At 41.6% G+C, this 24,814-nt stretch overlaps 1 protein-coding gene across 1 annotated transcript in view; it reads left to right on the forward strand.

Annotated features, from left to right (window-relative positions):
• LOC135112161 (transmembrane protein 72-like) overlaps positions 1-24,814 on the forward strand; it is a 48,565-nt gene that overhangs the window by 18,491 nt on the left and 5,260 nt on the right. Inside the window, exons 3-4 of the mRNA XM_064026239.1 lie at positions 21,091-21,151; positions 22,786-22,857. Coding sequence (XP_063882309.1) covers positions 21,091-21,151; positions 22,786-22,857 — 133 coding nt within the window. The remainder of the gene's footprint in view (positions 1-21,090; positions 21,152-22,785; positions 22,858-24,814) is intronic.

The following is a 24,814-nucleotide window of genomic DNA, read 5'->3' on the forward strand; positions in this document are numbered from 1 at the left end:
TCTCTCTCTCTCTCTCTCTCTCTCTCTCTCTCACACACACACACTCACACACACACACATCTCAATCCCATCCTCCTGTTTCCTCCTCTTCCTTCTCGTCCTCTTCCACCACCACCACTACCACCACCACCACCACCACCACCACCACCACCACCACCACCACCAGTACCTAGCTCCCTCCAGCCAAAAATCATAATAATAATATAAAAACACGTCTCTTTAAAATACTCAGTGCCTAACCTTTTCCCCTGAAGCAAAGTTAGGCACGATAATTGACAGTCCTTTCCTTCCTTACCATTTCTACGCAGCGTTATAATATTCTAGTAAACCCCCACCGCACCCCCCCCTCTCTCTCTCTCTCTCTCTCTCTCTCTCTCTCTCTCTCTCTCTCTCTCTCTCACATCTCGGCTGAAAGCAATTTCTTTTTTTCTTTGTGTTGTTCATTCGCTTCATTCATCTCATCTCAAAGTTAAATGTTCTTGGTACAGGCAGTGATACATGTGCTCTCTCTCTCTCTCTCTCTCTCTCTCTCTCTCTCTCTCTCTCTCTCTCTCTCTCTCTCTCTCTCTCTTGCACATGCACTTCCTTTCTGTTACCATTTCTCGCTTTTTTCTTAATAATAATAATAATAATAATAATGATGATGATGATGATGATGATGATGATGATGATGATGATGATAACAACAACAAGAACAACAACAACAACAACAACAACAACAACAACAACAACAATAATAATAATAATAATAATAATAATAATAATAATAATAATGATGAATGACGGAGAGAGAGAGAGAGAGAGAGAATAAAATACCACAGAGAATGAAAAGATGGTACAGCCCTCTCTCTCTCTCTCTCTCTCTCTCTCTCTCTCTCTCTCTCTCTCTCTCTCTCTCTCTCTCATAAAAGACCACCTCTTAATTATTCTCATCACAGAAGCTTGGATATACGAGAGAGAGAGAGAGAGAGAGAGAGAGAGAGAGAGAGAGAGAGAGAGAGAGAGAGAGAGAGAGAGAGAGAGAGAGAGAGAGACGAAATCATTTACCTAATACGAGAGAAAGAAAACGAGACGAAAAAAAAAATTAAATAGAAAACGGGAGGCAGTGTGGAATGGCGCAGTAGTGTTTTCGTGTTTAAATTTAAAATCCTGGTCATGAATTAAATCCCCGCACCGCTGCTACTATTTCTCACACTTAACGTCTCAATATTTCCTTGCATAAGAGACAGACGTTGCTATTTCCATTCGTTTCCCTCCTCTTCCTCTTGTTTCCTCCTCTTCCTCTACACCCCTTGAAGAAATAGTTTAGTTTGGGGTTCCATTGCACTTATCGTCTTTATATTTCCTTGCTTGAGAGACGAAGAGAGTCTATTTTTATTTTTTTTCCTCTTCCTCCTCTTTTTCCTCTTCCTCCTTCCCTTCTTCCTCCTCTTCGTCTTCCTCCACATAAATCAAAAATAGTGTAGTTTTGGAGTTCTATTGCTCTTATCGCCTCATTATTTCCTTACAAGAGAGATGAAGCGAGCCTGTTTCCATTCGTCTTCCTCCTCTTCCTCTTCCTCTTCCTCCTCTTCTTCCTCTACACTCCTTCAAGAAATAGTTTAGTTTGGGGTTCCATTGCACTTAACGCCTCAATATTTCCTTGCATGAGAGACGAAGAGAGGTTGTTTTCATTCATCTTCCTCCTCTTCCTGTTTCCTCCTCTTCTTCCACTACACTCCTTCAAGAAATAGTTTAGTTTGGGGTTCCATTGCACTTAACGCCTCAATATATATTTCCTTGCATGAGGGACGAAGCACACCTATTTCAATTTTTCTTCTTCCTCTTCTTCGTTTTCCTGCACATACCCCAAATAAAATAGTTTAGTTTGTGGGTTACACTGTATGGCCTGAATATTTCTTTGCATGAGAGACGGCCATAGTTCATTTCCATTCCTCTTCCCCCCTCCTCTTCCTCTTCCTCTTCCCCTTCCTTCTTCCCTTCCTCTTCCTCCTCTTTTTGCTCCTCCTCTATACTCCACCAAAAAATATATATACTGTAGTGTTCCATTGTGCGCTCTCTGTTCGTGTTTTGTTTTCTGTCTAGCTCGCGCTCTCTTTCCTCCCCGACCGATTACTTCCTCTTCCTTTTCTATCTCCTCCTCCTCCTCCTCCTCCTCCTCCTCCTCCTCCTCCTCCTCTTGCTTCTGCTTCTCTTCTCTCCCACAGACTTAAGAAAACATTGTTCGAGTTTCGTGTGCAATCAAAGGTATGAATTTAATGAAGGTGAGGCGTGAAATCGACTGAAATAGGAGGGAATGAATTGAAATAAAGTGAAGTCTGCTGAAGTTGACTGAAACTGACTGAAATAGCGGTAATAAAGTGAAATAAACTTAAAAATAGTGAAATAGGCTTGAAAAAAAAAAGAAAAAAAAACTCTGAGATAGGCGGAAATAAACTCAAACTGAAATATGCTGAAATACACTGAAGAACAATGAAATGCAGGTCAAAATACAGTGACAGAAACTACGAGTCTTCTCCGTTTTCTATACTTCCTTACTTTCTTTTATAGTCGTCTGAATGTCAACAGAATATGATCGTAGCAGTTAAAAAGGATTAATAATATGTAACCTCCGTGTGTGTGTGTGTGTGTGTGTGTGTGTGTGTGTGTGTGTGTGTGTGTGTGTGTGTGTGTGTGTGTGTGTGTGTGTGTGTGTGTGTGTGTGTGTGTGTGTGTGTGTGTGTGTGTGTGTGTGACAGGATACATCGACGAATATTCTTAATTAAATTCATCTCAAACTCGAATAATCTTAACGACTTTGATCACAATCTGTTAGAGAGAGAGAGAGAGAGAGAGAGAGAGAGAGAGAGAGAGAGAGAGAGAGAGAGAGAGAGAGAGAGAGAGAGAGAGAGAGCAACAGAATGAGCGCGTGTAAAACTTTAGCAATCAGGAATCTATGAAACTTACAAAGAGACCTCCTAATTGATACATTGACAAAAACCTGTTTCTCGTGAATTAAATGTGAGACGAGTGATTTTGAAAGACCATGCGCACGTACATCGCAGTCTGACAGTCATACAGGCCACGGAATGTAAATGTAGGAGAGATTAGAAATAAAATATCTGAATAACAAATGACAAAAACTATTGCTCTGTTCATTAAATCTTAAACGCGAATGATTTTTAAACAGCATCCATCACAGTCTGTCAGGTCTAAATGTAATAAAGCTTAATAGTAACATACATCCCTGAATAACGAGTGACGGAAACTATTGGCTTTTAATTAAATCTGAAACATGAATGATTTTTAAACAACATACGTGCAGTGCATCACAGTGTGTCACAGAATCACTCATGCCACGGAATGGAAATGTAATACAGACGAAGAATAATATATCTGTATAACGAATGGCAAAAAACCATTCCCCGTTAATTAAATCTGAAGCACGTATGATTTTAAAGTCTGTCATTCGTACTATGGAAGCCAAATATAATACAATTTAACAATAACATATTTTTGAATAACGAGTGATGATCATTTTTCCCTGTTAATAAAATTTAACAATAGCATATATTTCTAAATAACGAGCGACAATAATTTTTCCGTTAATTAAATCTATCCGAAACACGAATAATTTTGAAATGACATCCATCACAGTCTGTCAGAGAGAAACTTTCACGTGACAGAGGTTAAATATAATACAATTTAATAATAATATATCTGTTTTTCTTATAATTTTGAATATTTGAATTTTGACTTCTCTTCGGAGGCACTTCAGTGGGCCTTTTCTTTATTTCCTTCAATAGTGTATAGTCATTAAAATATTCCTTTTTCTGGGAACGTTAAAGAGTTGCTAACATTCCTGCCTTGTCTGGAGCCTTTCTTGGAAAAATAAATAGATATAAGAGAATAAAAATAACTAATGTGAAATAAAAAAAACACTAACAGAATTTTCTCCTCTGTTCTTCTCTATTCGGGGCCGCTGTTTTCAAATGACATTTTCAACGTGTTTATTGTGCCATAAAAAAAAAAAAAAAGCAAATGTGAAGTCTAAAATACATTAATACATGTTCTCAGCTTGAATCATTATCGGGGCCGCTGTTTTAATTAACTTTTTTCATGTTTTCTTGTTCCATATAAATATAAATACAATAATAAAAAATAAACCCATCTCAGTTTAAATCTCTATTCTAGGGTCGCTGTTTTTGGTTAACTTTTTCTTGTTTCTTGTGCCATAAAAAATAAATACAATAAAAAATAGCACACCTTCTTAGCTTAAATTCCTATTGTAGGGTCACTGTTTTCAATGAACCTTTTCCATGTGTTTCTTGCGCCATTCTTTACGCCACCAGCCTGACAGGAAGCACACCAACACACAGCAACACAATTCTACGCACTGCAAAATATCAATGTACAGATGACTCGCGGTTTACACGACTTAAAATATACTGAATTTAACTGAATTTCCACGAATCAACAGGTCACATCCCCTAACTCAATTTTTCCCATTATTATTATTTTTTTTTTTTTTTTGTGCGATTTATGTTGATACGATGCCTGGAAGTCCCTATATATCATCGGAACCGAAAAGCACCTATATTCTCAAGTATTCTAACATATATTACAGTCCGGCGAGGCAGGAGCCGCTGCTGCAGAACACACAAGCACCACAGTTTCCTATTGTGACTCAGCGTGGCGGAGAGAAGATTAGTAGTGTAGAACATCAAAGCATTCTAAAACATTCTAACAAAACATTCTAAAACATTCTAACACTCATCACAGTCCGGCAGGAGAGGAACGCCCGTGCCTCAGAATAAACAAGCATTGTAGCCTCTCATTGTAGCGCAGCGTGGCGGAGGAAAGATTACTGGTGTAGGTTTTCAAGGTATTCTAGAACATTCCAGCACTCATCACACTCCGTCAAGCCACACAGCAGCAGATGGAAGCGACATTTTAGTATAAGAATTACGACGTGCTATAGTTAATTTACAAAACTTAAAATGAGTGTTATGGATGTCATTCAGTGAGGGCGTCCTGGTGTGATGTGCAGAACAATTGTCTGGGATATTTAGGATTTAATTTCCTCACTGTTTATATGTTTTGTGTTTCCAATTTCTAGAAGTGTATTTTTAAAACATTTCAGAGTTCAACACTTAACACTCGTCTGTGAAAAGCGCCTCAAGGTTCCTGTCACGCTCATATAAAACAGAACATGAAAATCGTAGCACGGCAGACAGCAACAAAAGCAAGTGACATTTTCAGAATAAGAATCGTCACTTACTATCAATTATAACGACAGAAACGCCTCCAAGTTCCTACAGTCATAAGCTAAACTCGTACAAGGATAACATGTAACAGAAGTGGCATTTTAGTATAAGAGATATGATTTGCCAACAGTTGAGACACTTCATATTTTCTATAATATTCCAACAACAATACACTAAATTTATACAAAGACAGAGAACATCAGAAGGGAGTGACATTTTCAGTATAAGAATAAACAAAACGCTTCCAAACTCAAATAACATTCTAATAATGATAAGTTAATATGGCAGCAACGCAAACAACAGCAGACAGAAGTGACATTTTCCGTTTGAAGAATACACGCAGATGGGAGTTTTTCAGGAAGCCTTGCGCCGCGCCTCGGGGACTGGGAAGCGGAAGCAGACGGGAGGCGGCACACTGTATCTGCTCCGGGTAAAGGTGACAGACTCGCCTGAGGCCCTTTGGCTGCACGGCCCTAATGAACAACCCCCGTCACTTCACCTCGCTCACTGCACTTCATAAACCCGCAAATACTGATGCCAGTAAGGCTGAACACGGCAGAATATGCTTGTAACGCTTTATCCTCATCCACTAATCCAACCCAAACTAACCCAACTCAAACGCTTGATCATGTCCTAACCCAACCCTGACCCACCAACCTAACCTAAACCTGACCTACTAATCTAACCCAGCCCTAACACACCAACCTAACCCAACTAACCTAACAATCTAATACAACTAACCTACCAGCCTAACTCAACCCCCAACCTAACCTAACCTAACCCACCTACCTAACCGAACCTTAACCCATCCACCTCATCCAACCCTAACCTAAAATAACCGGACTGACGCATGTGAGGTTTCAGAACAATTTATAATGTAACTTCAGTGTTGTTGTTGTTTTTTATTATTTTTCTGGGCCTGGCAACTTCAGTGGGCCTTTTTTTTTTCTTTCTTTTTTTTCCAGCGTTCAGAACCCCTCGTACTTAAAGATGAATAAAGAAAAAGATAAAAAGTCCTAGAGTCCAACTGTATTCTTTCTCTTCATAATAACTAAAACTTCAACATTTTTTTTTCTTCTGTTTTCTTTACTTAGCCAGATCCTGTCTTACTTAAAAAAAAAATATAGAATCAAGAAGAAGAAAAAAAAAAAGGATTCTCTCTCTTCAAAACAGTAACTTAGCCAAAAACTTTTACATCTTCATAATACCTAATCTTTGTGTCTACGTCTGTTACAAGTGTGTGTGTGTGTGTGTGTGTGTGTGTGTGTGTGTGTGTGTGTGTGTGTGTGTGTGTGTGTGTGTGTGTGTGTGTGTGTGTGTGTGTGTGTGTGAACCAGTACCTACATTGTTAAAATATCAAAGTCTACCTTACGCAAATCCAATCAAATCAAATCTTCATATCACACCAAAGGCTCGTATCATTGAACGCTCTGCTCTCTCATTACTACTTTCAGAGGCCACAGATATGACTGGCCAGCTTTTCATGGGTTGTTTTCCTACTTCACTGTGTACAATTCTTGCTAAACTATCTCTAGAATTATGAAGACGCCTTTGAAAATCTGAATAACTTCCACTATAGAATGCATGTTAAATTATCACTTTAATTATGAAAGGGCACTTGAAAATCTCTAACTTGTTAAACTATCACCAACATTATGAAAACAACCTTGAAAATCCCCAACAACTTTCAGTGCAGTTAAAAGTAGATGAAATTGGACTTTGAAACATTTAATAACACGAAATTTAACGTTAACACAGCCTCGAACAGAATTACGAGAGAAAAGAAAAAAAAAAAGAAAAGAAAAAACAAATCTTCACTTAATTTCATCAATATTCGTCTCCCGCTACAGAAAAAAAAAAAAAAAAGTGCGGTTTATAAAAATAATATTTCACCTGCTAATTTCCAGACTGGGACTATTTACTTCTGTGCAAGAATATGATACTTTTTAATCATGATCTACACAATGAAGGGATTACCAATTAAATCAATGGACGGAATTAATTTGAACTTAGCCTAATCTAACCTAGCCTAACCCTAATGTTATTTTAATATTATTCCAAACAAAATAAAATGAAATGAAACTTTTCAATGGAATATCAAGAAACACGACACTTTAGTAACTCCACCGCTTTCCAGATGACTTCAGTAAACTTGAACAGACGTTAGTAACTTCAACAAACCTCAATAACTTCAACACCACTAATTTCAACAGACTTTCCAGATAACTTCAGTAACTTCAATAAATCTTACCAACTTCAACAGACTCTTCAGATAACTTCAGTAGCATCAACAAACCTCAATAACTTCAACAGATCTTACCATAAACTTCAACAAACTCTCCAGATAACTCCAGTAACTTCAATAAATCTCACTAGCCTCTTTCAACACATTTCACTAACTTCAACAGACTCTCTAGATAACTTTAGGGAACTTCAGTACTCACTCTGGCTGGCGAGGACAAAGGAACACAAGAAAACACACAACTGTAGAACACATACTCTACAAACACACGTGACTTCTGAGAGAGCTTGGGAGAAGCGCCGTGAGATGGCACACCTGAAGCAGAGACTACGGGCATATATATATATATATATATATATATATATATATATATATATATATATATATATATATATATATATATATATATATATATATATAATCTAGTTGGTTAGTTGATTAATTAGAACCGTATCATGAAACTCTCCTGCACCGCACCTCTACTACTTTCAAAAGCCTCCAGTTGAAGTTACATGGGTTTTTAAGCATTTTTTTTTTTATGGTTCTACGTAGTGAAAGGTTAACAAGCTTTCTGCATTATTAACAGCAGGAACGCTCTTGAAAACTCATCTAATCATCTCTGTGGCCTTTAAAAATGGTCGTGGTGAAAGAGCAATGCGTTTCAGAATACGACCTTTAGTTGCTTAGTTTGTTTGTTAGTCTGTTCGCTTTGGTGGGTAGGCTAGTTAATCAATCAGTTAGGTAGGTAGGTAGGTAGTTTAGTTGGCTGATTATTAGTTGGTTAGTTTGATTTATAAGTTAGTTACATATTTATCTATCTTTTTTTAACTATTTAGAGTTAGGTAGATAGTTGTTTATCTATCTGTCTATCTATTTTTGTGTTTTGTTATAAGGAAAGTCGATCCAAATTTCTATTCCTATTTTTTTTTCTTTTTTTTTTTTTTTGCCTATGGAAGTGAAGTTAAAGTAATTATTTCTGTGTCAACGATATTTACTCGAATTAATTTATCTGCCTATTAAAAGGGAGGATAAAACCATTATTTTTACGTCTATTACAGCTTTTCTTCCTGGCAATCTATCTGTTTATTTATATCTATATCTATTTTTTTATTTTCAGAAGTTGGGGGTTAAAACAATTGTTGCTTATACGTTTTCTTTAATAGCCACAAATTCTATCCTTTTGACTATTTATATATTTTTTTTTCAGGAGTCGGAGTTGAAATAATTATTCTACGTACGTTTTCTTTTTATTTATTTACTTATTTATTTTCTTTTTTTTTATCATTGCATATATTTTCAGAAGTTGGTGGTTAAAATCATTCCCCTTCGTACGTTTTCTCTAATGGCGAGCCTCCCTGCCTCTTTATTAATGAGTCCTCCTCGCCCGTGTCGTCTGCTGGTGTGTGTATTCTCAGCAGTGAATTAGCGAGGAGAGAGAATTAAGACAAATTATCGGAGAGATCCGCTGAAAAATGTAAAAAAGGAAGATTAAAAAACAGAAGAATAAGGAAAAACTGACCAAAAAAGGAAAATAAAAAAGAAAGGGAAAAGAGAGAATGAGAACAAAAGAAAAGATAAAAAACGTAAATTTTTGAGGCATATCCCTACCCAGCCTTCGTCAGATCAAACCTAACCCTACATCCACATCCACACACTTCAAATACAATCCACCTCCATCCACACACCATCCTCACCTTCAGATAAAACCAAACCTGATCTTGTCTCCTTCAAAAACTTTTCGAACTCTCACCACAACCTTCGTCAGATCAAACTTAGGTCCGTATCCTGAAACACTTCCGGCCGCAGCTCCACCACATTCAAAGGACTCTAGCTGAAGTTACACGAATTTTTAATGATGTTTCGTGATTCTAGTGACAAATTAACAAGACTTTTACAATGTTAACAGGACAAACACTCGTAACAACCTCGCTAATCATCTCTGTGGCCTTTGAATATAGTGGAGATGAGAGCAAAAAGTTTCTGAATATATAACTTTATCTTTTCCCCAAGCTCTCTTTTACTGCGACCCCACACAGACACGACCACGCCCCCCAGATGCTTCCCAAAGCCTCCCCCACCATCAACACCCTCCCTTCAAGTCACAGGGGAAAGTTTGTGACGTCGTAATGTCCGTCACGGTACCCGCCTGTACCGTCACGCCTCGCTGCACCTGTACCCTTGTATTTACCACTCTGCTGCTGCCACGCCCTGCTTCCTCTGAACTTCTGTTGATGTACTAGAGGCTGCTGGGCGGACTCACACACTCTCTCTCTCTCTCTCTCTCTCTCTCTCTCTCTCTCTCTCTCTCTCTCTCTCTCTGCTATTTCCCCTTCATCCTCTGCCTCTCCTCTTCCACGCTGTTTTCCTTATTCACTGTCCCTTCCTCTCCCCTCCCCTGCTGTTTTCTCTCTCCTTTTCCTATTTTCTTCCTGTCAAAATCCTGCTATCTGTTTCTCCTCTTTATCTTCCCCTTCTCTCTTCCTCTCCCTCTCACTTCCCCTTCCTTCTGTCCCTCACCATTACTACCATGCTGTTTTCCTGTCTCTTTTCCTCTGCCTCTCTTCGCTTCCCTACCACCGCCGCCGCTGCCGCCGCCGCCGTCATCCTGTTCGCTCCCTCCTGTCCCTGTTCTCCCTCTTGTTTCTCTCTTGTTCCTCGTGTTTTTTTTTTTTCCTATTCTTCATGCTGCGTCACAGTAACAAGCTGCGGCGCACACTGACACTGGGGGACCAATATTGCACGCTTAGTTCACGCTGATGTATCCCAAGTCACAGTGAGGTGATGTAAGGTCACGCTAACTGGATTGTCACGCTAGAACATTGTTACAGTCACACTAACACGTGCTGAGGTCACATTGACGCACCCTGAGTCACGCTGATACATCCTAAGCCACAGTCAGGTGATGTAAGGTCACGTTGATAATTGTCACGCAAGTATTTAACACACTAGAATATTCAAAGGTCATGTTTTCTTAAGACGAGGTCACACTAACACACTTAACGTCACGCTAATCTGTCACAGGTCAACGTGAGGTGCTGCAAGGTCATGGTTACTGGAATGTCACGCTAGTACATTAGGTTACGGTCACACTAACACGTACTGAGGTCACATTAGGATGAGGTCACACTAAAGCACTCTGATATCATTTACTCGCTCATTCAGTTTAACAATCACTCAGTCGAATCAATCAGTCAATCACTCTCAACTAATCACTTATTGAACCATCACTCACACACACACAAACACACACACACACACACACACACAAACACACACACTCACTCACTCAATCACTCAATCAATCAATCAGTTACCCAGTTAACCAACACCAACACAATTTACCAACACAAAAACAAACACAGTACCACACACACACACACACACACACACAGTCAAATCCAAACACAAAAATAAGCATCTCCTCACAAAAACACACCTAAACACAAAAAAATAAAAACATACACAGCATATATCCCTCAAAAACACATAGAACACACACAAACACACACACACACACACACACACACACACACACACACACACACACACAAACACACACAGACACGCACACACACACCCCAAAACCCACAAACCCACAAACCCACACACACGCAAACATCCCAAACACCACAAACCCACACAAACACCACAACACACACACAAACACACAAACAAACAAACAAACATACCCCAAACACAAACCCACAAAATACCAACACAAGAGAAACACAAACACAGTACGTTAAACAAACAAAACACAACACCACAAGGTACTCCAGCCATGGCCAAACAGCACACGAGGGGCGGCCCAAACACACAGGCTGACGCACACACGCCGCACACCGCTACAACACTCCCCTCATCACATGCTGGCGTGGCGGGGACAAACCATCACTGACAGTCGTTTGTTTCTTTATGATCGTATTTCTATTTTGTCCTGCGCATGTCCGTTTTGTTCCATTCTTCCGCCTCCGTTTTTATTTTTTTTGTCTGTTTTCTTTTTTTCTATCTAGCTATCGGTGTGTTTGTGTATATGTTTGTTTGTTTTCCCGTCTGTTTGTCTTTCTCTCTCCATCTCTCTGTCTATTTATCTGTCCATCTGTGTCTCTCCATCTATCTGTTTGTTTTGTCTTTCAGTTTGTTTACCTGTCTCTCTGTCTATCTTTCTATCCGTGTCTCTGTTTATCCGTTTGTGTGTCTGTCTAAATTCTTCCCTCCCAATTTTTTTTTTTTTCTCTCTGTCTATCAATACGTAATTCTCTATCTATTTGTCTATCTGCCTCTCTCTCTCTCTCTCTCTCTCTCTCTCTCTCTCTCTCTCTCTCTCTCTCTCTCTCTCTCTCTCTCTCTCTCTATAATTCCTCTATTTTTACTCATTCCTTGTATAACTCTCACTTCATATTACCTCCTTTATCATCTGTCTTATCTCTTCTCCTCTTTTGTACCTTCTTATCTTGTCTTCTATATAGTCTTGTTAATTTCTCTTCCTTCTTCGTCTCTCTCACGCATTCACATTCAAATCCCAACCCGCTTATTGCATGTTTTTTTTTTCTTTTAGTTTTTACGTTTTTATTCTTTTATATTTGAATTATGCGTTATTTATGTTAATTTTACCTTTAATTTTAGAACTACTATTATTTTTTTCATGTAATTTTGTGTTCCGGCGCCCTATGATCGCAGTGCTTCTGGCGACACGAGGGAATTTATTTATTTATTTTTTTTTTCACCCGGCTCACTTCATATATTCCCATTTTTTACTTTTTTTAATCTTCTACTGCAGTTACTCCTTCACTTTTATATCCGTTTTCTTTTTTCAATTTTCTTTTTATTTCGTTTTCTTTCTTTCTTTTTTTTTTTTTTGGGTAAATTGCTTCCCGTCTCTCGTTGGAGTTTTCCCTTCCCTTCCATTCCCATCCCTTCCGTTCCTTATTTCCTTTTTCTTCACCTTTCCCCATTTCCTTAATTTCCTCTTTCATCCTGTGATTACCATCTTTTTCCTCTATATATATATTTTTTTCTTAAAGTGTGTGTGTGTGTGTGTGTGTGTGTGTGTGTGTGTGTGTAAAAAAATATAAATTTCACACGTTTTCAGCTGCTACCACCACCACCACCATCATTACCACCACTACCAACATTACCGCGACCACCACCACCACCACCACCAGTACAACCACTACCAACATTACCGCGACCACCAACACCACCACCACCAGTACCACCACTACCATCACCACCAACATTACCGCCACCACCACCATCACCAGTACCACCACTACCACCATCACCACCACCACCACCATCACCACCACCAGTACAACCACCACCAGTACAACCACCACCACCACCACATACTACTACTATTGCGCGTCCGTCTCACTCAGTAATTTACGCAGTGCAGTAGAGTAGGGAGAGAGAGAGAGAGAGAGAGAGAGAGAGAGAGAGAGAGAGAGAGAGAGAGAGAGAGAGAGAGAGAGAGAGAGAGAGAGAGTGACGAATGTTTTGTGAGAGGGAGAAGAAAACACTTGTTGCTAGTATCTCCCTCAAGCGTTCTCCATGTTCTCTATTTTGCTTCGGGACGCCTCTCTTAATTGAAAACGGGGAGGAGGAGGAGGAGGAGGAGGAGGAGGAGGAGGAGGAGGAGGAGGAGGAGGAGGCAAGAAGATTAAAAAAGAAAAAAAAACAGGGAGAGAAAAAGAAACAGGATTTGAAACACAGAAGATTAATTTTCTTACTTTTTTCTCGCTTTCTTTTTACTCTCTCTCTCTCTCTCTCTCTCTCTCTCTCTCTCTCTCTCTCTCTCTCTCTCTCTCGTCAAATTTTGTACGACATATGAAACAAACACGAAAGAGAGAAAGAGAGAAAAGAAGAAGAAAAAAACGATGACAAATATAAATAGAAAGATGTTATAGAAATTTCGTTCACTTGTTCTCTCTCTCTCTCTCTCTCTCTCTCTCTCTCTCTCTCTCTCTCTCTCTCTCTCTCTCTCTCTCTCTCTCTCTCTCTCTCTCTGTGTTAATATTCCCAAGGGAGTAAAGACAAACCTATTTTCTCCCTCGCTTACTCCATCCATCTTCAGAGAGAGAGAGAGAGAGAGAGAGAGAGAGAGAGAGAGAGAGAGAGAGAGAGAGAGAGAGAGAGAGAGAGAATAGAAGACACTGGCATACGAGGGAAGAGGACAGAGGAGGAGGAGGAGGAGGAGGAGGAGGAGGAGGAGGAGGAGGAGGAGGAGGAGGAGGAGGAGGAGGAGGAGGAGGAGGAGGAGGAGTAGGAGGAGGAGGAGGAGGAGCCATCTAGTTAGGACACAGGAAGGAAAAATATCAGGTTGGAAGGGAAGGAAAAAAATTTGTTACATCACTAGACGGAAAAAAAAGGGAAAAAAGTGATGAACGGATGGAGAAGGAAAAGTGTGATGAGATTGAAGGAATAAAGGAAGGAAAGAAGGAAGGAAAGAAGGAGGGAAGGAAAGAAGGATGGGAAAAAATGTGTTTGGTAAGATAATGGGAAAAAGGGAAAAGGAAAAGTTAACATAAAAGAGGAGATAGTGAAGGGAAAGAAATAGTAGTAGTAGTAGTAGTAGTAGTAGTAGTAGTAGTAGTAGTAGTAGTAGTAGTAGTAGTAGTAATAGTAGTAACAATGATAATAACAGTAACAATGATAAAAATAACAGCAACTACTACTGCTACTACAACTACTACTACTACTACTACTACTACTACTACTACTACTACTACTACTACTATTACTACTATTACGGTATTAAATCATATAAAAGAAACAACAAAAATAACAACAGACACATTTCAACATTTTCTTCCTATGGTCAATTAATTAACTCATTTTTTATTTATTTATTTATTTTTTCGTCACATAAATTTTTGTCTTTTGTTTATTTTTTTCTGTTCTGTCTTGTTTTACTTTCCTTCCTTCCTTCATTCATTCCTTCATTCCTTCATTCATTTATTTATTTTTTCTAGCATCTTCCTTTTCTTTTCTTCTTTTTTTCGTCGTTCGTTCGTTCATTCATTCATTCAATCGTTTTTTCTTCTTTCTTAACATCTTTCCTTTCCTTCAAACCTTCCTTCAAACCTTCTTTTCTTCGTTCATTCATTTCTTTCACCTCTTCTTAATGTCCTTCTTCCTTTCCTTCTTTTCCCTTCCCTTCCTTCCTTCCTTATTTCCCTTCTTCCTTCCCTCACGCCTTCTTTCCCTTCTACCTTCCTTCCTATCATCTTTTATTTCCTCCCTCCCTCCTTGCTTCCATTTCTTCCATTTTTTTTTCTTTTATTAAATTCTCCTACCTAGCTTCCTCCTTGCCATCCTTCCATCTTTCCCCTTCCTTCACACCTTCCTTGCCTCTCCCACGACCACCCTCTCGCTTTCTCTCATGTATCACCGCCCTGCCAAATTCTTACAAGTCTCACCTCTCCCAGCGCTTGCCAACCCCGGTGTACCTCTCCTGCTGTGTCTCGTGTAACAATGCAACTTTTTCCCCTTCAAACAAATTCACGAGTTGAGGAAAACGACGAACTTCTTGATTTTAGATAAACATAACTGAGTGATTTTTGGATTTTTTTTTTTTTGTTTGTGAAGGACGTTGATAGATAGATAGATAGATAGATAGATAGATAGATAGATAGATAGATAGATAGATAGATAGATAGGTAGGTACGTACGTAGATATATAAACAGATTCTCTCTCTCTCACTCTCTCTCTCTCTCTCTCTCTCTCTCTCTCTCTCTCTCTCTCTCTCTAACTCAATGTAACAGAACGAACTCTTGATTTGAAATAACGTGCTACTGAAGATGTCAATATTTGAACAGGTTTCTCTCTCTCTCTCTCTCTCTCTCTCTCTCTCTCTCTCTCTCTCTCTCTCTCTCTCTCTCTCTCTCTCTCTCTAGCTTTATCTGTTTTCTCTATTTTATTATTTTTGTGTCTGTTTATTTTTTTCTTTAATATATTATCTCTATCACTTATTCTTCTTTGTCGTACTTCCTTTCTCTCTTCTCGTCCTTTACTCTCTCTCTCTCTCTCTCTCTCTCTCTCTCTCTCTCTCTCTCTCTCTCTCTCTCTCTCTCTCTCTCTCTCTCTCTCTCTCTGTCTCTAAAACACCTTTGACTAATCCGTTTTCTTTCCTCTAAGACTATTTCTCTTTATTTCCTTTGCCTCACTCACTTCTCTCCTCTCCCTCGCCTCTTAAAGACTTCCTTCCCCTTCCTTTTTCCCCTTCAGTTTCCCTCTCCTTTCTCCTGCCCATCAGAGGGAGAGGGGAAGGGAAAGAGTGAAAGAGGAAAGTGTATGTAGTTTTCCATGTCTCAGAATCGATCTTCTTTTTTTTTTTTCTTCTCTTCAAAAGGACCTAAGAATGATGACTCTCTCTCTCTCTCTCTCTCTCTCTCTCTCTCTCTCTCTCTCTCTCTCTCTCTCTCTCTCTCTCTCTCTCTCTCTCTCTCTCTCTCGATTCCTTTAAAAACTTCTTCTCTGTCTCTCCTCCTTCTCCTCCTCCTCCTCCTCCTCCTCCTCCTCCTCCTCCTCCTCCTCCTCCTCCTTCTCCTCCTCCTCCTCCTGTATTCATGTCTCTCTCCTTAATAGTTAGCGTAGAGTAGTTACCCAAATAGTCTAGTAAGGATCTCAGAGTCTGTTGCTGTTTGGACTTCCTCTGAATTCCTTTGTGTTCCTCCTACTCCTCCTCCTCCTCCTCCTTCTCCAGTCCTTCTTTCCTCCATCTCGAAAAAGAAAGAAAAATTGCAAGACGACAAGATGAACAGAATAAATTGCTCTCTCTCTCTCTCTCTCTCTCTCTCTCTCTCTCTCTCTCTCTCTCTCTCTCTCTCTCTCTCTCTCTCTCTCTCTCTTTCCCTGGTATTTTTGGCAACGAGTCAAACTTCCATTGTTTCTTTCAATTTTCTGATTTCTCCTTGTCAACATCATCATCATCACCATCACCATCATCATATTCTCCTTCCTCCTCTTTTTTTTTTTTTACTTGCTACAGTAAATCAACATGGGGAAGTAAGGTGCTAAAGTTTGGGTTCGGACGCCAAGGACTATCTGTAGCCTAAGCTAATTACGTGCACAGAAAGCAGACGATAAAATAACATGCATTTATAAATTTACGTATGTTGCTCCTCCTACAGCCAGACATTTATACTTGATTTGAAGACCTGCAGGGACTTGGTGAGGTGCCGATCCGTCTGGTGCACCAAGGTATTCCATAGTCTGCTGCAGCGAGGAGGGAGCAGAAGTACTAGTGCTCAGCCATCGCATAAGGCACAGCTATCTGGTGGTTGAGGTTGTGGGCCGCTCGGGTGGTGTGGGGCGGCGGTGCAGGTGTGTGGAGACGCAGGGCTGACATTTGCGGGAATTGCGTCCTGAGCACCTTGTACATCACACACAAGCCTGCCACGTCACGCCGCTGCTGGAGGGCTTGGAGGACTGGTGCAGCTGTCTCAGGAGCTTTCAGCTTGACCAGGGCTCTGGCCCGAACCCGCTCAAGTACGTTGAGGTATGCTGGAGGGCAGGAGGTCCAAGCGAGTGGGATGTGCTCCATCAGGGACTTGTGCCTTGTGCAGTGTGGTGACTCACTGAGGGTCGAGGTGAGCGACACGTCGGACACAGATCCGTTTCCAAACAACATCCTTGGCAACCTTCTTGACGTGGCTGGTAAATGTTAGTGTCCAACTCAACACTGAGGGTGCTGACTGACTCCTGGGGGATGTATCCTCCTGCCTTCTTGGAGTATAAGAGGCTTGCCACCTCTTGCCCCACGAAGCGATGCTCTGTAGTGCCTGGTTGATGCGGACGACTGTCTGGTGGTGCTCGCTCTTCTCACAGATGAATGTGAGGGTACAGTCGTCAGCATAGCTCTTGCCTCAGAAATCAGCTGCAGGATGTCACTGAAGTACACGTTCCACAGTAAAGGTCCGAGTGCACTTCCTTGATGGACGCTTGGACTGACTGGCTGTTCATCAGGTGTGTGGCCCTTTACCACCACGCGAAGTGTCCTTGGAGGAGATGTAGCAGGTCGCCGGAGATCCCCAGGCTTCTCAGCTTGGTGGTGATGCCTTGATGATGCACCCTGTCGAAGGCACATGCGATGTCAAGAGCAACAACGAAGGTGTTTTCACCTCGACCCAAGGAGTGGTTCCAAGTTGCTGTCTGAAGCAGCAGCAAATTTGATGCGGATCTCTCCTGTCTGAAGATATTCTAGCGGTTGTTAAACAGGTGGTAGTTGTCAAAAAAATTTGGTGATTTTGGAGACAGTTATTGATTCCCAACAACAGAGAGGAGTGAGATGTGGCGGTAGTTTTGAGGGTCGCTTCTGCACTTCCTCTTGTGTATCGCGCAGACTCTCGTCACTTTCCACTGAGATGGCCACTGCTTGGATGACAAGCATCTCTGAAAGATGTCAGCGAGAGGCTCAGCAAGTTGTGTTGCACTTCTTTTTTAATAAGTGAGGGTTGATGTTATCAGGTCCAAATGTTTTCTTGTGTTCAGCTTGCTGGAGTTGTTGTAGCACCTCTTGTGTAGTGATGGTGGAGTTCCCTAGGGTGGCCTCAGTAAGACTGGGAACTGGTGAAGGCATACGCTAGGGATTAGGAACTGTCATCTTGGTGAAGTGGGCAACCACTACCTGAGCTTTATCCTGGTGGCGGGTGACGATAGAGCCATCAGGTGTTGCCAGTGGTGGGATGTTGTCGTCAGGAGAAAAGCCTTGTTGCTGCCTGATGCTGCTCCACCGCTTCCTGTTGCCCACAGATTGTCCTGTTAACTTTCGAGTGAGATGATCTTTCCAGCTGCTAATTGCTTCTTTTATGGACCAGTTTGTGCAGGTGTTTGTTCAGTCTTGTGGGGTGGGACTTGTGGCGCAGCCAAACCTTGCTCATCCTATTAGCTGCTTTCCTGCACTGAAAGCCAAAACCAGGGTTGGTCTCCCTGCTTTGTCTTGTATGTTTGGCAAGGCACAAACAGGTTTTTGGAAGTACAACAGGATGTTAGTAATGGTCCCTTCTTTGCGTGGTGACGTCACCTGTAAGCACGTCACACCACGCAATGCTGTCCATTGTTGCCTTCATTGCATCTCGATTCCTTTAGTCCCAGAGCCAGGTGGTGCGAGTCACTGCCTCATCACAGTCGATGGCTAGTGTGATCTTGGAGAGAACAGGTAGGTGGTCGGAGGAACAAACTGTTGCTAGTTGGCGGAAAGTGACTATGCTGCTGGGCTGGTCGGTGATTACAGGTCAAGTGGACACCCTAAGATGTGGATGGCATAATTGACGAGGGTGGTGAGTCCAAACACCGTCAGCATCTCACCAAACTGCTTCTGTACGAGATACTGGTTGAAGTCATCCATAATAAGATGCTTACAGGAGTGCTGGAGGAGTAATGCATCTAAGCTGGTGGTGAGTAATGCAGGGGCTCACCACCTTGCCACTCGGGCCGGGTAACACACGTACAGCAGGATGAAGTCTCGGGTGTGTGTCCACAGTCTGAACATTATAATTTCCAGGTGTTCGGGAAGGTCGACGGGAAGAGCTTGCACTGGGAGGTCCGTGGGGCAGCACACAGTGACTCGCCTGAAGACACCTTGAGCTGTATCGTGCAGGATCCACTTCGAGTAACCACCTGTCTGCCCGTAGTTTTCCGGGACCGAGGAATTGAAGAAATTTTCTGTGGTGGCAATGACGTCAGGACAGTGTGGCAGGGACGTGGCTGTAGGTCACATCCCCGATGTTGGTCAGAAACCTTCTAATGTTGGTTGAGAGATAACGGTGAGATTACCTGGAGGTTGCCTGTGGGGCACAGTAGTTCCAGGATGGGTAGTGTGTTTGGCTGTCATTGTGAGGAGCCAGGAAGACTTCAGGTGGTGCCCAGGCTCTAGCGTGTGAGGCGTCAGGAGCGTGGCCAGGAGCCACAAAATTATTCTTGCCAAGTGTGTGAGCAAGCCAGAGGTTGTTCATTGCCTGTTCAGCAGACAGCTGTTTGAAGAGTTTGTCCTGCCTTTCGGGGTCGAGGCGACACTCCTGGAGGGCGTAGCCGTGACGCAGGCAGTAGTCACACTTCACCTCCCTGAGGCAGACGTTCTCCGTGTGCTCACTTCTGCAGTGACGACAGTAATCACGAGACTGTCCTCGGCCTGGCGGGGCAGATGCAACTTGAGAGGTCCGTGTGTTAGTAACGAGACGTCGGGACTGACAGCAAAGCGAGGGTGTTGTCTGGAGATGACTGGTTTCTTTTCCCTTCCTCCTTATTCTCTTTGGAACTCAGTTTTTTTTTTTTTTTATCCTTCTCCTCCTCCTCCTCCTCCTCCTCTTTCCTCCTTCTCCTTCACTTCCTTCTCTCTCTCTTTTCTTCAATCATTACCACCTTCATATTTTTCCTTCTCAATCTCTTCCTCCTCATTTTTTCCCTCTTAAGACCCTGATTTTCTCCCTTTCCTCCCCCTTCTCGTCCTCCTTCCTTCTCCTCCTCCTCCTCCTCCTCATCCTCCTCCTTCTCGTGCCATTTCTTCTCAGCTTTCACCTCCTACTCTTGTCTCCTTTAGTCATCATCATATTTTTCCTCCTCCTCTTCCTCCTCTTCTTCCTCCTCCTCCTCCTCCTCCTCCCCCTCCTCCTCCACCTCTTCCTCCTCGTCCACGTCCCTCACATACTGTTCCTTCTTTTCCTCTCTGGTTTTTTTTTTCTATCTTACGAACTTCACTTTGTCATTTCCTCCTCCTCCTCCTCCTCCTCCTCCTCCTCCTCCTCCTCCTCCTCCTCTTCTAAACTATCCTAAACAAAACTATCCTTTATTTATATAGCTAATGAGAGTCAGTAATAGTTCCCAAACAGCCATGCAAGCACCTCTGAGTCTACTATTGTCCTTTGGCTATCCAATGTAATCCTTCATCATCCACCTCATCACCATCACAATCACCGCCACATTCATCACCATCATCATCATCATCATCATCATCATTATTATTACAAACTTTTCTCTTTTTCTCTCTTTTACATTGTACACTCGTGAAATATTGCCCATCATTAACCCTGTGTGTGTGTGTGTGTGTGTGTGGTGTGTGTGTGTGTGTGTGTGTGTGTGTGTGTGTGTGTGTGTGTGTGTTTCTTCCTTCTTTCCAACATTTTTTCTTTCTCCCCTTTCCTCTCCTTCCCTCTCTTACTTCCTTACTTCCTTCTCTCTATCCTTTCTCCCTCCTCTTGTCTTCCTCCTCTTCCTTCTTCCGCCCTACCTCGCCACTTGCACACACACACACACACACACACACACACACACACACACACACACACACACACACACACATACACACACACACGTACATTCACTAATCATTCCTATTCACTCCATTTCTAAATAACATGGAATACTTAACACACACACACACACACACACACACACACACACACACACACACACACACACACACACAATTACAAACACTTAACCACTCATAAAAAAAATATTCTCAAAAAAATTACAGTATATATTCCAACACCCCCCGTTTTCTTTCAAGCGTTAAGAGGAGGGACGCAAAGGTTTTTAATGATGTGTCTTTTTCTTTTTTTTCCTTTATCTTGACGTCCGTGGGCGTGTCCGTGGTGCAGTGGTCTGGGGCGTGGGCGCCGACATGGTCTATCACCGCCATGCCCTTGGGATCTACACTGTGTAAGTATGAAGGGCCTCTCATGTGTGTGTGTGTGTGTGTGTGTGTGTGTGTGTGTGTGTGTGTGTGTGTGTGTGTGTGTGTGTGTGTGTGTGTGTGTGATGGAGAGGATGGATTGAAGTAGCAGGGAGGGAAGGAAGGAGGCGGAAGATGAGGAGAGAAGGGAAGGAAGGAAGGAAGGAAGGAAGGAAGGAAGGAAGAAAGAGACGGGAGGAAGAAAGGAACGGAAGAGGGGAAAGGGAAGGAGGAGGAGAGAGATAAAGGGAGAAGGGATAAAATGAAGCAAGGAAGGAAGGAAAGGGAGGGTATTAAGGAAAAAAGGAAGGAAAGGAAGGGAGAGAAGGGAAGAAAAGGAAGGAAGAGAAGGAAGAGTGTGAGGAAAAGAAGTAAGAAGAGGGAGAGGAACAGAGAAAACGAAAATTGGAAACATGGAAGGAAAGAAGGAAGGAAGGAATCAGAGGAAGGAAGGAAGGAAAATAAGTGAAGGAAAGAAGGAAGGAAAGAGGAAAACATGGAAAAGGAAGAGGAAGAAAACAGAGGAAGATGATGGAAGGAAGAGAGAAGATAAGAAGAATAAAGAGGAATAAAGAAAAGGGAAGGAGAGAAGGGAGGGAAGAGGAGAATGAGAGGATAAAAAGAAAGAAGAGAAAGAACAGGAGAGGAAAAGAGAAAAGGGAAGAAAAGGAATAAAGGAAGGAAGAAAAGAGGAAAGAGAAGAGGAAGAGAGGAAAGCAATAACAGGAAAGTAAGACAAAAAAGGGAAGGAAACGAATGAATGAATGAATGAAGGAGAGAAAGAGAAGAGGAAAAGAAAGAGGAAAGGAAGAAGGAAGAGAAGAAAGGGGATTCTTAAGGGTAAACTGAAATAAACTGTCTGCTATTTCTCTTCCTTCCTACGACTTTTGATTCTTAAAAGGACCATTAGAGCTATTTTCTAAATAAAGACTGAATGCTAGCTCTCTCTCTCTCTCTCTCTCTCTCTCTCTCTCTCTCTCTCTCTCTCTCTCTCTCTCTCTCTCTCTCTCTCTCTCTCTCTCATATTTTTTAGTTTTTATTTCTCGTTTTCTTTTTGTCGCCGTTTTTTTCTAGTTTGTCTTCATTTTCTTTTCTTTCTTTTTATTTGTCAACCCACTATTTACTTTCTTTTTTCTCTTCGTTAGTTTTTTTTTCAGTCTGTGCCACTCTCTCTCTCTCCTCTCTCCTCTCCTCTCCTCTCTCTCTCTCCTCTCTCTCTCTCTCTCTCTCTCCTCTCTCTCTCTCTCTCTCTCGTGACCCTCGCTTCAATTGTATTCATCAGAACCTCTTATGAAACCACAAAATTACGTGTGTGTGTGTGTGTGTGTGTGTGTGTGTGTGTTGTGTGTGTGTGTGTGTGTGTGTGTGTGTGTGTGTGTGTGTGTGTGTGTGTGTTACTTGCTATTCCCTCCTCACAAGTACTTCCTCTTCATTAAGTGTGTGTGTGTGTGTGTGTGTCTGTGTGTGTGTGTGTGTGTGTGTGTGTGTGTGTGTGTGTGTGTGTGTGTGTGTGTGTGTGTGTGTGTGTGCCATGTCCTCGTCTTATGTCTTTCTCACATCGGACACACCAATCTAACTTAGCGCCCCGTTCTCCCTCTCTCTCTCCCTCTCTCTCCCGCAGGTTGTTTGCTGTGTTCCTCTTCTTCCTGGAGACGACGTGGGCAGTGACGCTGTTTCTACGAGTGTGTGTCAGGTGAGAGTGAGAGTAAGAGAGGTAGAGGGAGAAAGGGAGAGAGGGAGAAGGAAAGGGAGAGGGAAAAGGAGAGAGAGAAAGGAGAAAGATGGGGAAAGGTAGATTCAAATGATAATAGATGTAGGGAAGGAAGAGGAAAAGATAGTGAGAGGGGGAGGGAGAAGGAGAGAAGAGAAAGGAAGAAGGAAAGAAGATGGGAAGAGAGAATGATGTTGGAAAAAGAAGATACAGACGCTGGGAAAAAGCTGGAAAGGAAGGAGACAAGAAGGAAAGTGAGAGGGAGAGGGGAGAGGGAGAGGGAGAGGGAGAGGGAGAGGGTGAGTTGAGGGAAGGGTGATGGGAAAGTAAGATGCAAAGGATGAAAGATTAAATGGAGGGAATGGGAAGAAGAGTGAAAGGGAAGGAGAGGAGGAAAGAGAAGGGAGAGAGAGAGAGAGAAGGAGGAAAACTGGAAGGAGGAAAAGGTAGGTTGATTGATTGAGAGAGAGAGAGAGAGAGAGAGAGAGAGAGAGAGAGAGAGAGAGAGGAGAGAGAGAGAGAGAGGAGAGAGAGAGAGAGAGAGAGAGAGAGACTAAGAGCGTGAGTAAAGGCATGAAGGGAAGAAAATGAAGGAAAGAAGGAGGAGGAATACCAATCATCGAGGAGGAGGAGGAGAGGAGGAGGAGGAGGAGGAGGAGGAGGAGGAGGAGAGGAAGGAAGATGAGAGTGAGAAGAAGAAAGGAGAGGATTTCACGCCTCTCAGTTGATGGAAGGAGGATAAAAGGGGGAGAAGAGAATGAGAGGAGAGATAGAGAGAGAATGAAGGAGGAATGAAGGTGAGAATGAAGGAGCGCTTGCCTGATGCCATGAAGTTGGATCAGGCCCGGACTCTCTCTCTCTCTCTCTCTCTCTCTCTCTCTCATCTCTCTCTCTCTCCTCTCTCATCTCTCTCTCTCTCTCTCTCTAATGAACTTCTTATTGTTCTATTATTTGCCTTTTGTCTTCCCTCCTGCTGGTCTTCTTCTTCTTCTTCTTCTTCTTCTTCTTCTTCTTCTTCTTCTTCTTCTTCTTCTTCTTCTTCTTTACTTCTTCAATTCTTCTTTTTATTCATACATATTTCTTTCGTGGTTGGTCTTAATAAGAAATAAGGAAAAGAAAAAAATAAAGAAAGGAAAGTAAGGAAGAAAAGAAACAAACAAAGGAAGCAAAACAAAACAAACAAAAGGGAAAAAGGAAAACAAAAAATACACAGAAATAAAACTAAAGAAAAAAAAGGGAAAAAAAAATTGTACTTCTTCACATCAATGACCTTGAGAATTTAGTTTTTTTTTATTTTTTTTTCATTTTTTTTTCCATTTTCTTTCTCCCCTTTTTATTTATTTTTTTTTATTTTCTTTCCCTCAATTGCCATATTGTTGCCTTCCTTTTATTTCAAATTTTTCATTTTCCATCCTGTTGAGTTTCAAACGTGAAGTGTGTGTGTGTGTGTGTGTGTGTGTGTGTGTGTGTGTGTGTGTGTGTGTGTGTGTGTGTGTGTGTGTGTGTGTGTGTGTGTGATAAAATATGGTCCAAGTCTCTCTCCTCTCTCTCTCTCCTCTCTCTCTCTCTCCTCCTCTCTCTCTCTCTCTCTCTCTCTAAATCAATGACTCGTAATTTGAGCTTTCCTATCTCTCTTTCTCTCACTTGATTTCCTTTAACAAGAATTTCCTCAGTAATCTCTCTCTCTCTCTCTCTCATCTCTCTCTCTCTCTCTCTCTCTCTCTCTCTCTCTCTCTCTCTCTCTCTCTCTCATTAATCCTTAGTTTATCTTTTCTAAATCTCAATAACTTTTCTCTTTATTCTTCCCTTCTCAATTCAGAGAGAGAGAGAGAGAGAGAGAGAGAGAGAAAGACGTAACACAAAAAAAATAACAACTAACATTACAGATAAAAAAAAATAATAATAATAATATAAAAATAACCGCAATTAAAATAAGAAA

The sequence above is a fragment of the Scylla paramamosain genome, chromosome 23, assembly GCF_035594125.1.
Source record: "Scylla paramamosain isolate STU-SP2022 chromosome 23, ASM3559412v1, whole genome shotgun sequence".
Lineage (NCBI taxonomy): Eukaryota > Metazoa > Arthropoda > Malacostraca > Decapoda > Portunidae > Scylla > Scylla paramamosain.